The 16,771-nt window shown below is 38.7% G+C and overlaps 1 protein-coding gene across 1 annotated transcript in view; it reads right to left on the reverse strand.

Annotated features, from left to right (window-relative positions):
* The window catches only part of LOC139719013 (uncharacterized), a 73,053-nt gene that overhangs the window by 37,012 nt on the left and 19,270 nt on the right, over window positions 1-16,771 (reverse strand). The window contains exon 4 of the mRNA XM_071630454.1: window positions 3,205-3,336. Within this exon, the coding sequence (XP_071486555.1) occupies window positions 3,205-3,336 (132 nt within the window). The remainder of the gene's footprint in view (window positions 1-3,204; window positions 3,337-16,771) is intronic.

The following is a 16,771-nucleotide window of genomic DNA, read 5'->3' on the forward strand; positions in this document are numbered from 1 at the left end:
CACATTCTGTCCATAATCAATGCCAACTTTCAAAGCAGTAGCGCTATCCTTTCAAAAGTTATTAGAGTTGAAAGTGAAGAGTGTGGACAAGGTTTTTCAAAAATGAAAAAGAGATTCTAAAGACACACCTAATCACACTATTCTACCAAAAATGTTTGAGATAAACTGCTAAAAAAAAAAACACTTTCCCGCCCATTTTATGATACCAAATTTTAGCATAATGTAGAAGAAGACCTGCTCTTTCAGAAAATATGAAAAAGTCAAGTTCGGCTAGGTTGACCCATTTCACTTATTTTCAGTCCTCACGCAAAATCAGTGTGTGCGACTTTATGTTCGTTTTGAGGTGCACGGTCACAAATAAGGTTCGTTATTCCGAAGAAATTTTGCTAATGAAAAAAAAAATGAGAAAGGTTAGTTATTTCGAAGATTTATTTGTCTTAAGACTATTATAAGGATTGCAGTTCTTAAGTTTTGTTAGTGTACTCTCCTTTTTCCACCATGGATTAACGATACTTTTTGTAATGTTCCGATTAACGAACGTTTTGAATTCCTATCATTTTCGGACTAACGAACCGTATAAGAATGAGAATAAGGACCATATTTTATTATCGGATTGACGAACCTTTGGAATAACGCCAAAATGTGCTCAATAACAAACCCTATTTCATTTCCGAACTAACGGACATTTAGTTGTATCAGAATCTGTGTGTTTTGTATTAAAGGACTTCGGAACAATGAAACAAACCTTATCTGAATTCAGATTATTGTATTACAATAACGCAAGTTCCCCTCGGAAACTGTGCGTGATACACGGAGTGAACATTCAATGATGCGTTCGCTCATGCAGAGACGCTTTAAAAATGCTTGTTCCGCTACGCATTTTCGAATGCGATCCGCATTTCGTTATAACGGAGCACATTTCCTTTGTTTTTCTTTGTCAGTGGTGCTCAGAAAAGACTTCGTGATGACGAAAATTTTGTTATAACCGTCTTCGTCATAAGCGAATTTTGTACCATAGACTTTAATGGCGATACTTTTGGGACCAGAAGTTTTGCTTCGTTATAACGAAATTTCGTTATAACCGTGTTCGTTGTAACGGGAGTGCACTGTATCTTTACTTGTGTACTTCGTCTCTGTCTTAATTTGCTTTCTTTGCATTGTTTCATCAATTTTGTAACTATTTTACTGTTATACCATTAACGCTCATTTCAGAATTGCCCTACTGCATCATGAATTGGGCATTAACAACTAGTATATCAAGAATGTGGGAAGAGATTGTCACCTCCTTGGTATGATCACCGCAGAGCATTACCTCCCTTGACAATTACTCCTTATTAAAATTAGGCTCCAAACAGTCACCCCTCTTACAATAACTCTCCCCCAGAAAATTACGTCTCTCATTTTTATTTTCGAACAACGTTTGCTATTTGAATTGAAAAAAAAAAACACCCATTTTTTCAAATCGTCTGGTTTTGGTCGAGACCTAACTTCAGGTTTTAAACATCTTTTGGGTGAGAAAATTAGAAACCCCTTACGACATATTAAAGAGCATGTTATTCCAAGAAGGATTCAAGTTTTTGTGAAAAAAAATACTCTTGAAATGGCCGGGATAAAAAAGAGCAGCCCTAGAATGTAAAAAGAATTATGTCAACTACAACTCTCTATAGATCTATTAAAAAAGAGGGTGCAGGACAAAAGACTTCGTTAACAACTTGGGGTGTTTTGTAAAAAAAAAAAGAAATACCGTTAAACTCATAATATTTTACTCTTTCTAATCAGACTAACTTATATTTGAACTGGATTTCCCAATAAAGTGTCGAGAACATTTAATTTGAAAACTAGCACAATTCTACTTGTATGTAAAACGAGCTGTAATTTTACTCTTATGACAAATTAGGGCACCGTTTGATAAAAGTTGCCAGTTATGACATCTTGTTAGTCTCTAATAATTTCAATAAAACCATGGGTTCTGCTTGATAGATAAGCTCGAGTTACCGACTTGTTACCGTGGACCTGCTTTGATCGACCTACAACGATTGGTAATTGCGTGGAACTGATAGCTTGTCAAAACTGACTTCATAAAACCGTGCCCGGATCCTATCAGAAATTATGGCTTTATATCGAAGGGTCCCTCGCTAATGTTAAGGGAATATGAATTGCAGTGAAATCAACTCTCCTTTTCTTATGTTTATCTTCTAATGTGTTATAACGGTAGAAAATGACAAGCCAAAAGAGTAAATGATGACAGTGTAAGAGAAAGGTGCATCTTCTGATATGGTGTTATGATCTTCTGGAAAAATTACAAAGGGTGGGAACTTTCGGGGGCGGGGAGGGAGGGTTGTCCAGTAGGTAGGTATCAGGAGGGGTGGGGGGGGGGGGTCGGGGTATGGTTATGGGGGGGGGGTAGTAATCCGGGTGGTAGTTATCTGGGTGGTAGTTATCCGGGGGGTAGTTATCCGGGGGGTAGTTATCCGGGTGGTAGTTATCCTGGGGGTAGTTATCCGGGGGGTAGTTACCCAGGGGGTAGTTCTCCGGGGGGTAGTTATCCAGGGGGTAGTTATCCGGGTGGTAGTTATCTGGGGGGTAGTTATCCGGGGGGTAGTCATCCAGGGGGTAGTTACCCAGGGGGTAGTTATCCGGGGGGTAGATGTCCTAAGGGTAATTGCCCTTGGGGGTAATTGCCCTAGGAGGGTAGATGACCGGGTGGTAGTTGTCCTAGGGGGTAATGGCCCTGGAGGGTGATTGCCCTAGGAGGGTAGTTGTCCGGGGGGTAGTTGCCCTAAGGTGGAATAGACCTGGGGGGGGGGGGGGGTAATTATCCGGGTGGTAGTTATCCGGAGGGTAGTTGCCCAGGGGGTAAGTGCCCGGATACGGTCTGGGGTAGGTCCAACTGATCAAGTACGCTTTCAGCAGAGTTAATGCAAGGTTGACACGATTATAATAATAGTCTCACAGTTCACGTAAGCAACATGTTACCAACGCTCTTTGTGCGTGACTGGCATTGTTGAAATAACTGCAGGCATGAACAGATACGGAAAGAGAGAGGGACTGTGGGACCTAATCGGTACTACCATCCACTCTCGTAATAAAGAAAAACAGTGCATACAAAAAAAAAAAAGATACTTTGTGGACAACAGAGCGGTTTTTTTTTTTTATTGGAGTAATGTAATTAAAATTGGATTGCACGCCTGTAATCATTATTACCTGTTTCACAATGATCGCCCATAAATCCTGGAGGACAAACACAGCGTCCTCTATGGTCGTCACATATTCCTCCATTGTAGCATGTCGGGCAGGTATACTGACAACTCGGCCCCCACAGGTTATCAAGACATCCTGGTTTAAAATTTCAAACAAGAAGTTCACTGAAACCCTTCTTTGTTTGCACTGAGTGTTCTGATAACAGAGCCAATGGTGTAAAAATAGACATACGAGAGGGAACTTGTCAAACTGTGTTCCATTCGAAGTTGTTATGCAAATTATTTGTTTGTTTGATTTATTTTTCTTCCCACACAATTTCATACATAAATCAAGATTCTTTTAAGTGATATCACATGAAATATTAGTATACAGGTTACAGCGTACATGATTCAAGAAGAAAAAAATGAATGTGTAAATTAATTCCTTTAACAAAAAGATATACTATATTACAAAAATTTCCAAATAAATACCTGAGAAATTATGAAGAAGAAGGACTGCCACTATAAGCGAAAATAACAGCTTATACAGTACACTGGGGAAATACTACTGAATATAATACACCGTAAATGCATCATGCTTTATATTCCAGTACGTAAATACGAATAGAAATGAAGGGGATTATGATGATGGTGATGCCAACAGGGTAATCATGACAAAAAAAAAAAATGTGATAATGAAGATGAAAGTGAAGGTGGTGATAGTGAAGTGGTGAAGGTGATGGGAATAAAGTGAAATGATAGACACAATTTTTTTTTATATTTAAAAAATGAGCAAAGAAAATGGGATTAAATCGGACCAAGGACTTTCTATTTTTCCACTAATAAATCATATTCATTTTGGTTAGTTTTTCTGTTTTCGTTTGTAACATACTCAAAAAGCTGCCCTTGCATTTATTCCCTAGTTGAATATTCCTTCAGGTTTATGCCAGGCTCCAGTGTGTACGAGTGTGTCACACACAAACACACTTATATAGCTTGTGACCATTCGAGCACTGAGAATTTAGGGTTTCTGGGACAAACACTGAACTAGGGCTTTCTATAGCTCAGTCGGTAGAGCACCGGGCTAGCAATTCGGAGGTCTCGGGCGCGAGTCCCAATGGAATCCCATTTTATTTGCTCATATATCCACTAATATATCAAATATATATATATATATATATATATATATATAATTACATATAAGCACGGGAATTATAGCTTTGGAATGTTAACAGAATTATGAGATATTGACATGAGTGTTCACCATAATGATTATTGAACTTAAGCTGAATCGTGTGCACCTCACAGAAAAAAAAAAAAACCTTTATGGAAACGCTATTTTTTTATCACTACGTGAAAGATAGTGAAGCAAGCATACTAGGCCTGCAGACGATGGCCAAAAAGTGGCTTAAAAAGGCTCAAATAGCAACTATCGTATAACAAGCAAATTTTACTTTTTAAAAAAAAGTATACGTCCTGACAATATCCCACATGATTACCCTGAAAATCTAATCGGGAACATGCTCAAATGACGTCATCAAAATGGCGTCTTAAGAACTGCAATTTTGCTACAGTAATTGTCACTTCGACATCTCTAATAATGAAAATGGGATATTTCGGAAGGGAAGTGATTCTAGCTACAGTAATGCTATTTCTCATGTAGCTCAGGTCATCAGCCATCAAGTATGCTCATTTTCAGTTGAGCTGGTGAGTTGTACGCATACCAACAGCGTTTCTATAGCAACCTTACACTGGCGTTGCAGAAATAAACAAAAATTCCATCATAATTATCATTTAATTTGTTGATATATAATAAGAGTGTCTAAATATATGTTTTTTTATGTAGGTTGTTGGTTTCAGCGAAGTACCAAACCAATTTCCGTCTGAATAATGTGTTGATAAGGGGGAAATATAGTCATTACCATGGTAACTCTATCATGAAAAAAAAAAAACCCTTAATGATACAATGTAATTCTTTCTACCCAAATAGTTATAAGTTAAGCTTAATAACTTTCAAATAAGTAGGTGCCCAGTAAAAATATCCAGTCACTAGATGACTCAGCTCATTGTAAGGGTAACCATGGTCACCAAATGCAATATTTTCCATGGCAACGAGAAAGAGCTTGGGGACACAGGTTTAGGCAATGGAATGAGAGTACAATTTCAACATATCGGTCTAGTGTCATTTTGCTTGTGTATTCTATTTATCAAAATATACTAATATGGATGTCACACTTGAGGTAAAGAACTATATGACGACCATGTACATACTCCGCCTGGTGAGCACTCAGCCTGATCTTGTCATCCCTTGGGACAGGGCCATGCAGCTGCTTAGGTCAGGTGCGCAATACAGTGGTGCTACCTTTGTTTGCCTTTCCATACAGTGTAGCCATACAGTGCAGCCATGTCATTGTCATTATTCTAGTGACACTTTCTCAGCTACTGTGCAGTCATAGCCATTGGCATCACATACATCCCTTCTCCATGTTCTCAGCTATATTGTGTTGTTTCTGTTTTGATTCCAAAAACATGAAACACAAACCAGCAATCTAAGCGGTATCTCCTAGTATCCTTGGTAAGTTAATCATAATCCATAAATCATTTATGTAACTCCAAAGATTTCAAATTGATTTTTCCTGTTAAATCATAGAAGGTTGGAAAGCTTTTTTTTTTTCACCAAAGACAAATGTTTTGCAACATAACCGTTTTTGCTAACTAACCTCATCTCTACGTTAATTCTCATTTTATTCTCTGGCCGTTGTAATAGTTATGTTGTTTTGTTGTGCGTGTATGAATTATCTCACATACCTCTATTTGCTTGTACAGTGATATGGATTGTAAAGCAAGACGATAGGGTTACAATTAATGTGTTATTTTTTCCCCAGCATCCACGTGACTGCCCTTGTATCGTCAAATTGTTCATAATAATGATTATAATAATGATAACAATAATAATTACTTTTGGTGGAACACTAAGGGGAATCTTTTGTCTTCTCTCATTGTTCGAGAGAGCGAATGATTCCCCTTAACGTCAACTCTCTTTTGTGACGGAATAAACCTAATTGTTTGAGTTCCCCCCTTAGTCGCATATACAATGTAGTAGTATAATTGTGTAGCACTAGTAGCGCCTAACAGGCAGCAGAAGCAGTAGTGTTTCAAGAGCTCCTGAAATTTCGTATATTTCGTCATTACTGTGTGATAATCTGAGTTACATTGAATAGTAAATTGTTGTATATCACTCTCTGACTCTTGTGGACCTTTCTGAAGGTATGTAATGGAGTGATTTTCTAGAAATAACCGATTATCCCCATGCTGTTGCAACGATTGGTATGCGAAATACACATGTACAGCAGCCATTACACAGGGGCATAAGCTAGCACCCCTCCAGTCGATGACCTCAGCCAGCACTACGCGCTACACAATTGAACTTGGATCTGATGGATACCATCACTTTCTATGGACCTTTTCATGATGCAGCCGAGTCACGCTTTAAACTGCTTTACGTTCTACATGCCCTTTGGCTGTTACTGTGTGTGTCGAACCAGTATGCATCTCTCACTGGCAAATACAGCATTGAGGCGCCATTTACCAAAACTCTACGCCATCAAAAGTTCTTCAAACAACGAATCCGAATCCCGTACTACAGTAACAGTGCGTCATCGTTTCAACATGAGCTTCTAATTTGTGGCGACATCAGCCCTAATCCTGGACCTGATTCTGCCACACTCTCGGTTCATCGACATAGGTACTCCTTGTCGACACTGAGACAACTGAGACATGGAAGCGAAGCACGGAGAGCACCCTTGTCTGCTTGAAAAGCCATTAAGAATCTCGGCATTACGGCCATTCCCCTACCTCGTGGTGGAACTCGAGGTGGTACCAGGAAACAACGCCACCGCACACAACGTTGTGTTGGTACCACAAGTAAAATAAGCTTGAAACCACAACAAATTCCAGTGAGGGTAACCTGTCGCACTTCCAAGCCCCCAAATACTACACCGGACCCCAGATGTCTATCAAAAGTGGAGATACCATACTCCAAGAACAAGGTAAAAAAAAAACACGATATACCTACCCTTCTTCTAAACGCTACATCTTTGAGAAAAAAAAAAATGACGAACTATCCATAGTCGCTAATAACCACTCCGCTGATGTTATTGCGGTGACAGAAACTTGGTTTGATCCTGACACCCCTCTAGATATGTTCAAACTTTCCGACTTCTCACTTCATTCAAGATGCAGGGAAACCCGTCGACCTGGTGGTGGAGTAGCTCTCTATGTAAAACATCATCTTAATGCACGGGAACTTGATGTCCCAGTACCCGACGGAATTAAAGTACTTTGATTGCATTTGAGACCCTCTAGACTTCCTCGCCAATGTTCGTGCCTCATTATGCGTAGTGTACTTTCCCTCTCAACATCCCAGAGCCCATGAGCCCATGTACGTGTATGTATATGTGTGTATATGTGTTTGTGTGTGTATGTGTGTGTGTATGTGTATGTGTATGTGTATACCAGTGTATGTGTATGGCAACTGTGATGTGTGAAAGCGTATGCTTCATGTTACCATCCGATTCGATTGAATGAAAACTGTACACTTCCAATGATTAGCTTGAATGGTACATGTATCATTGTATTGTGTTTTAAAACCATGCATAATTGATGTATTGCAGTAATGTAACGTAAGGGAGGGGACTGCATTATACAAGTTCGCTTTTTAGCAGCCCCTCAATTTTCATTTCCATTAAGTTCTTTTAAGAACCAATATGTATTGTTATGTTCCAAGATATGTAATCATTTGAAGTGTATTATCTGTGTATATTGATTGGAAATGAAAATTGAAAAACAAAAAACATGCATGTGAACATGCATGTGTGAAATGAAATGCAATGAAATGCGTACGTTGATCATCTGGTGTCTACTATTGATAATGTTTTGACCAGTTAGTATATCCAGAAGCTGGGATCACATTACTCGGTGAATTTAATGATCTTGATCTGCAACCGATCCACAGCAACGTCAATTTTAAACAAGTTGTTTTTCAAGCCACTAGAGGAGTAAACATTCCAGACAAGATCATTACAACTAACAGCTTTTTGTACAACGATACTTGTGTAATATCACCTATTGGAATGAGCGATCATAATTGAGTTTTGTGGTGTCCAATGGAATCGATATCAAAGTCCAACAAATTACGGAGAAGGATAGTACGGCCTCTGACCGACAGTGTGAAAAGAGCCTTTGGTAGCTGGATACCAAGTCATACCTGGGAGGAGGTTTTCCAGGAACAAGATCCTTCTGTCAAGTGTGACGTGTTGATGAATTCAATTCAGAGTCAATTGGATGTGTACATACCTGCCAGGGTCACCCATGCCCACAGTTCAGATAAAGTATGGATGACCGCTGAAATCAAATCTTTAATCCGTGTAGTAGGCAGCTTGCCTTTCAACAGAATAACATATCACTTTGGCGTCATTTCAGAAATAAAGTTACTCGTTGTATCAAAAAGGCCACATTCGCTTATTATAACAAAAGAGTGAAGCACCTCAAAGTTGACAACCCTGCAAAGTGGTATAAGTATATCAAAATACTTACCAACAATGATGCACGCCCAACACCAATCTCAGTACCCGGGACTGATGCCGGTGATCCCGTCATTTCAAGGTTACAGCGGACTGCATAAACAATCATTAAAATTTATGTCAGTAGCAGGTGACCTACCTCCCCTCGATAGAGACCATCTACCAGCTTACAACTATTTGTACCTCTCCTCTCCGTCTCCTTGTCCTGGAATCCAGCCGTGGCAAACTTACCGAAAGCTGCGTTCACTCAACAAGTGTAAAGCAGGTATTACCGGAGACTTACCGGTCCGCATCCTTTGTGAAATCGCGTATGAGATTTGCTTCCCACTGACAAACGTACGCTTCCTTCCAATCATCGGATGTCCCGCGTCAGTGGAAACAAGAACAGGTGGTTTCCCATAGCGAATTGCCATCCACCAACAGTAGAGAATTTACGGCCAATATCTCTGACTAGACATTTTGCCAAAATCGCAGAGTCATTTATGTGCAATTGGTTGTTGGAAGATATAAACAGTCAAATAGACCCTACACTGTAAAAAATTTGTTTAGTTTCTAAACACCTAACTAAACACTTTTCTGTGACAGTTTAAAAACACTGCGACGCGTTTATATATTAAACATGTTTAGGAACTAAACACATGCTGTGTTTATTTTCAGCACACCCTAGGTGTTTATCACACACACATGTTTATGTTTTAAACGGTTATGATGTTTAAAAACTAAACACCTGCTCTGTTTATAGCCTAAACACCAAACGTTTACACCATAATCACTCACAGTGTTTAAATACTAAACACCGCACAGTCACATAATCACCCACAATGTTTAAGATCTAAACACTGAACCAAAAAATAAACATGACGCAATGTTTACAATGTAAACACTGCGACATGTTTATTCGCTGTGACAGATTAAAAACACTGCGACATGTTTATTTGCCATTTGAGTGTTTATTCTCAGAACACATGTCTGATTTTTAGATCGATCACAAAATTGCATACACTAAACATGTGACATGTTTACATATTAAACATCGCAATTTCTCAGTGTTTATATGATACATGTTTACACGTTATACATGCTGAGTGTTTATATGAGACATGTTTACACATCATACATGGTAATTTCCACGTGTTATATGAGACATGTTTACACATCATACATTCATACATGCTAATTTCTACGTGTTTAAATGAGACATGTTACTCATCATGCATGTTAATTCCCATGTAATTATTAATGTAAAGTGGATTGTTTCCACTTTTGCATGGAATGAGATATAAACGCATAACATTATATAGCATTTACCCACTGATGTACCAAATCATCAGCACACTTACATCGCAAAATACCAGGGAAGACCTGGGTTAGCTTTCACAAACATTTTGGCTACAAGAGTCAAATGCAATTCTCTGAATGCAAGTTATCAAAACATCAGTCAAAGCTTGGGCAATATCTGATGAATAATAAGTTAAAATCCTTTAAAGGGGAAATCGAGTCCAATAAATCAGATAAAAAAGAGTAAAATCTTATGTTTAACAGTAAAAAATTGAATGAAATCGGATGAAAAATATGGAAGTTATAAATTTTTTGAAGTTTTGCTAATTTCTGCAAAGCAGTTAAAAGTGGATATGATATGCAAATGAGTGAGTTGACCATGTCATAACCTCACAATTTTCCATTGATCGTATACCAAAAAAAAAAAAATGGTGAAATTCAATGTTTATGTAAATGAAATGTGAAACATTGTGGTATTGCTGGTTGAATAACTTCAGAAAGTGATCAGTTAGATATATCAGGACTTGAGCCTCGGGAATGATTGCGTTTGAATGAAAAACTTTAAATTAAGTAAGTTGTGAGGGAATGACATGCCCATGTTGCCATTTGCATATTCATATTAACCATTCAAGAACTGTTTCCTCAAAAATTAGCGAAACTTCAAAATGTCATAACTTCCTTATTTTACATCCGATTTCGATCAAAATTTCACCAATGAACTCTTAATATTATACTCTTTCTTATCAGACTAACTTGTATTTGGAGTTGATTTCCCCTTTAGATATTGCCATGTTTTGCGATAAGACACCATACTGAGTTAAATGCAAGATACCTGGGAGTCACTGGCCTGTACACGAAGACGTAAATGAAATTCTCTCCTATACACACAGTAAAGTTTATGTATGCAGGAAATGGCATACAACTCATTTTGGAGAAAAAAAAATATTGCATTTAACAATCACTTTTCAGTCACATGTAATTCTTGGCCTACTTTCAAGAATTGCCGTCTTTCTACTGTATTCAGAACTGTATTGTAAAACAAACTAATAAACTTGTTGATTGTGAATTGCAACTCAACGCTTCGGAAGCTTGACATGTATGTAACACCTCCAGGAACATAATTGCAGTCTGTGAACAAATCCATGCCGACCTTGAAGATTGCATCAATTATTGGCAAAGTACTTTGGGTACCCGAACCAGATTAGGCTCACGGCAAATTATACCATGCACAACACTATGGTCGTATTGATACTGATCAGGAAGTGTAGATGATGCACTCCATCATAAAGAGACCAAAAAAAAAAAAAAAAAGAAGTTTTCACTGTATTTAGCCTGTGGTGAACATCTGCAGTCCCTGATCAGTACCAATAATGGAACTTAAATACATACATAATGTTGTTCTTTTCACTGCGACGATCACTGAAAGTACATGTAAGCTAACAGTACTGTATGGATTTTTCACTTTTGCTATTTTGAGAGAAATATTAGAATGTTAGTGGATTTCAAGGGGTGAGTGAGAAAAAAACTTCTACAACTGTACCTTGCTAGAACCTTGGAGAAAGAAGTCAAACCCAATGGGTATACATGAATAGTCTATTAGAGTCTAATCAGTCTCATCATACTCCACATAATCATGGTATGGAGGGCTACTTTCAATCTCGACACAGCAGAATTTTTGGTAAAGACAAGAGGATATGAACAAAGAAAAAATAATGCATTGCAACTGGAGGCGGGAGGGTATGCAAGGCTGTCATGAACACGCAATGTGATCAGCAAGACTCCTCCCTTGTCAATTTGTCAGTCAGTTGCAAGACTCCTCCCTATTCTCCATACATGTTGTACTACATTTCTAATACCCCTCTCCATGTGACGGATTTCAAGAATATCTCAGAAAGAAAATATTTACTACCGAATACTGCATTTCCTATCAGGTCTACAAGAAAATTGCAAATAATTCCAAACAAATACAACTACTGGCCTCTTATTTGCGTCCAATATCTGCTGATTGTATAGGAAGCATCTGAGGAAAAAAAAATGAAATGGCAGATATTTTGATTTGATTTGTTTTGATTTCTATATTTCTTTCTGCACAAGAATATAACAGAAAGCCAATCGAACAAAGTTCTTGAGTAATACCATTAACAGTGAATTACAAGGACATTGGTTGACGAATAAAATGAAGTGAATAAAACTGTTTTTCTTAATAGTGCAAAACGATTTCGAGCAAGTGTCTTTACATATCAGATAAAATTACAATTTTACGTACCAGCTGTTAAAAAAAAAGACAATTACACATATCTATGAGCAATAAGAATGCAGGTGACCATTATCGTAAGCACAGAGGACAATAGAATCGCTTTGTTTTGGATATCCCTCCCATTTCAAAACCAATTTTTATCAAATAAGCATTGAATTCCTCTTTGAATTATATAGGCCCCCTACCTTCATATTTCTTTAGAGGTTCGATCGTCATTATGTAATACACACACGCATACACACACACGGAGAACTGAAGCCCCATCGCATACAAAACCCTATCATCCCCCATATGATTGACTTTACTAAGTATTCTAGTATACAGGTTTACATGCACACTGTCAGTGAAGAAAAAAAAAACAATAGAAAGGTTGCTCTAACAGGTGGGATGCCTCCTAATAGGTCTGTAGTGCATCATGACGATGTGAGACATCACGTGGCTAGCGGGAAAAAGATCATTAATATTCAAAATTGTTATCCATGGTTCATTTCTGTCATATGGCATGCAGGCCTATAGATATACTGTATATCAGTATATCTTGCGATGTCCTTGTAATCCTCAGATGTTTGCCCTTTTAGACGGGTTGTATAGAAGTAAGCGCATGCATCTTTCATTCTAATCCAGACAGGTTTGGCGTGATCCCTGATCAATTCTTCCACGACGTGCTGGTGCTGGTAAAAGAAATGATTAAACAAGGAAAACAAATCAGTTGGCTTTGCAATACAATGGGCTTAACTGCTCCCATAGATTCTGAAAATGAATGGGTAGCAAAGAAGTTGACTGAATCCATAAGCAAGTTCAAATTAAAAGGAATGACAGAATCCCTTCGTCACATTAGCACTTAGTGTCTTGCGTCAGTTTTTACTTACCTTGCTGAATTTTCTGGACATAGTTCAAGTCTTTTTTGTTGTTGTTGCTTCTTTCTTATTCATCATCATTATCAAGCAGAGTTACGACCATTACTGTATCCTTTGTCTCTTGGGTGAAGATTTTCACATCTGTAATTTACACTTTCAACAATATTTGCAATAAATCAATTTTCCATATTTATTTTAGGTAATGGAATGGATTCGGGAGTCGGGAGTAGGTCCCCCCCCCCAAAAAAAAAAAAAAAAAAAAAAAAAAAAAAACACCCAAACAAACAAACAAACAAACAAACAGACAGACAAACAAACAGAAGAACTTAAAGCATCTAAAATCTGCATTTTATAGAAAATCATTTACATGCCCTTTAAGTAGCATTGGGGGTACCACCTATCGTCACCCTAAGGATCTGTAGCTTGTTTATTCTAAAAATATAACTCAAATATGCCATAAAAAGGGTACCTTGCGATCGGCACCTTAATACAGGTGAATTTCACAGCCATGCGTCGTTACTGAGTGGATGTGTAATTGGAACGTTTTTAGCGTGGTTTGTTAGTTTGTTTTTGAGTTTGATTCTCGTTTCTTCGTTTTTATTGTCTTCATAGCTAATGACACTTAATCCCGCGCGTACCTTTTCGTTCTATACGCAAACAGCCATGATACGCAGGGTGCCGATGGGAAGGTACCCTGCCGATAGGTGGTACCCCTACCATACATAATATTCATTGATTTAGGCTCTGCAATTTTGAGTACTTACTTGATTTCCACTTTCCACATGGGTAGTATACAGTGATGTACTATCCCCAGTTGATTCACTCTGCTGACTGCACCATGCCTCGTTCTCTGCCAGCAGAGGTAATGTCTTGCAGAATTTTTATACAGTCGTCAGGACATCATCATCACCCACTTTGGTGCCATCGGCATCCCTTTCCAAGACATCCTAATGGATGGGCTTTACATTCAATTTTCACCACCTGTTGAGTTATGAAGAATTTACAGGGAATAAAACTGAATTTCACTCAAAATATAGTCACTAACCCATCGTCATTCACATGAAAGATACTTCATAACTTCGTAAAAGATACAGTGAGTTTACCCGCAAGGCCGAGTTTACCCATGTACCGGTAATCTGTAGAGTGTAGGCCTATTGTAACGTTAACAACACTAACACGTTACAGTTAGAGCGTTCCCCGTTCTATAAACGTTAACGTTAGATTTAGAAATAGAAAACTAGAACAAACGAGCAAAATCTTTAAGGGCGTAGCCTATTTCTACGCCTACTACAGTTTTACATTAAACGAGGGCAATTTTGCAATAAATCTTGTTATTCACCGACTTAGCAGGCTTAGCAGACTTACCGCTTTCATGCAGGCCGGCCAGGCTAGAACTTTATCGCTTCGACGCCATCTTAGCTAGATCCGCTCCTTGGCCTTTAGCTTTATGCAGTAGTACAAGTGCAGTCGATCGAGCGAGTCGTAAGTACAGTGCTAAGTGTAGTGTACCAAGCAAGTACCAAGCTAGCCTAGAACGAATGCGCACGTACTGTAGGCCTACGCACATCACGCTGTTAGGGCAGCACCAGCCAGCCAATCAGACAGATCCATCCGTACAGGTACGTATACGCGCACATCTCCTTTCCCGCCAATTGTGCATTGATTATGGTCATAATATGCACAGCAAGAGTGTGCGCTAGAAGCGCACGCACAGGGCACCACTGCGTGCGTTGTGGCCGCGGCCGTCATGTCACATGCGCTGCTGACTTGTAGAGTACGAGTATCACAGTGTTTATGTTAAACATGTGCAGTGTTTAGAACGTGTTTACGAGGCGTTCTAAATGTAAACGCGTCTGTTTACCCTGACAGTAGAAGTGTTTAGGCCCATATTGAAAACTTTCGCCCTAATTCACGCAGAAAATCCGACGTAGCAGACGCTGGAGAAAGTGAGTGCGTGTGGGTCGAGTGGCTAGTCGACACGTTAATGGGGGATGGCCTGCAGCACCGTGCGTGGAGGGACATCATGTTCACATAATTTCACGCGTAGTGTGTTGTGTGTAGGCGGCAGAAATCGGGTTAAATCTACAGTTGAGATATAATCTAGGACCTTATCATTCCTTTACAACATTATTTCAGTTGATTACCTGTGCACAACACGTGTATATAAGCACCCGATTGCAGACAGCAGGTGGCAAGCGACCGTTGCAACTACTTACATTATTACCACCTCCGAAGAAAATGCACCAGTCCGACTAGAGCCATCATCGAAAAATGAGACGGAATATGAAATATATTTGGTTGTTTTTGCTCCCAAACTTAACAGTTATGTTGCTCATAAGGCTGCTACGTATCTAGATAATGTCTCACATACAACTGTATCTTGATATTGCATTGAAAATGATATTTGGCTAGAAACAAAAACTTGAAATCACAGGAATTCACACTGCTGACGACGGCAGACAGTGAAGGTCAACGGCTCAAATTTTCGTTGGTAGTCTCGTCACGTGATAGCTCTGTGTGGATTGTACACGTTCCCTATGACAGCAATTGTGACTGGGTAGTCTAGCTTTACTGCTTATTTGCGTCAGGACTGCTCAACCAATGAACAAGATTCTTATATCACAAAAATGGGCAGAATCTCTACTTTCTAAAACCGTGCGCCCCAAGTTCGTGCGGCTTTCCGTTCTCGAGATATCCCGTGTGGAAGAATTGCAAGACGGCAAAATATGCTCAAATTCGTCAAATTTGGACTGTTCGCCATAGACAAATCTACTCATAAGGTACTTTTCTGATCAAATTTGCGTCACGACTACAAATGTTACGATAATGATATGTACACATAAATAATCCCTAAAGTGTCTACATTCAGAATCCGGGCGCCCCAAGTTTGCTTCTTAAATAGTTTAAAAGTTATGGCAGATTTTGTGGAAAAATGCGTCGATTTTTGACCCGTTTTACGTGTTGTAGCGTTCGCGCGGAAGCGCGGCTTCGCAGATGACCGAAAGTTTTCAATATGTAACCAACAAACATTTGGGTAATGCCCTAAACCATGAACGAAATCATTAACCAAGGCAATTCCCATTTTTTTCTAGCAGTTAAAACATAGGACTGTACATGCGAAACCAAAATATAAATTTATTACAGTTGTATTACATATTTTTAGGTTATCCTTTTGCCTTATTGATTAAGCATTTCCGTGAAAGGCCTAAAACATGAAATATTTCATAGTGCATCTTGATGTCGTCACAGTTTCCACTTTCTCGTGATAAAAGGAAACTAGAAATGGCAATTTACACACCATTTCCAACACTTCTCCATATATATATGGACATATTGAGATTAACATGGCGTGACCAGAATAAACACTCCAACTAAACACTCCAAGCTAAACACTTTTACTCTCAATACTTTACACGTGCTATACACACCGGGTGTTTAGATGTTAAACAAAGTGTTTAGATTCTTAACACTGTGTTTAGTTCATAAACATGTCGCATGTCGCATTTTTTACAGTGTAATCAATATGGAAATCGCCCAGGTTTGTCAACGAATCATTATCTCATTAAACTCCTTCATCAGGTAATAGAAAATGCAGAAAATGCTCGCTCCGTGTCTACT

This window comes from Diadema antillarum, unplaced genomic scaffold, assembly GCF_040938485.1.
Source record: "Diadema antillarum isolate AM-2024a unplaced genomic scaffold, OU_Dant_1.0 scf00000103, whole genome shotgun sequence".
NCBI classification, from domain to species: domain Eukaryota; kingdom Metazoa; phylum Echinodermata; class Echinoidea; order Diadematoida; family Diadematidae; genus Diadema; species Diadema antillarum.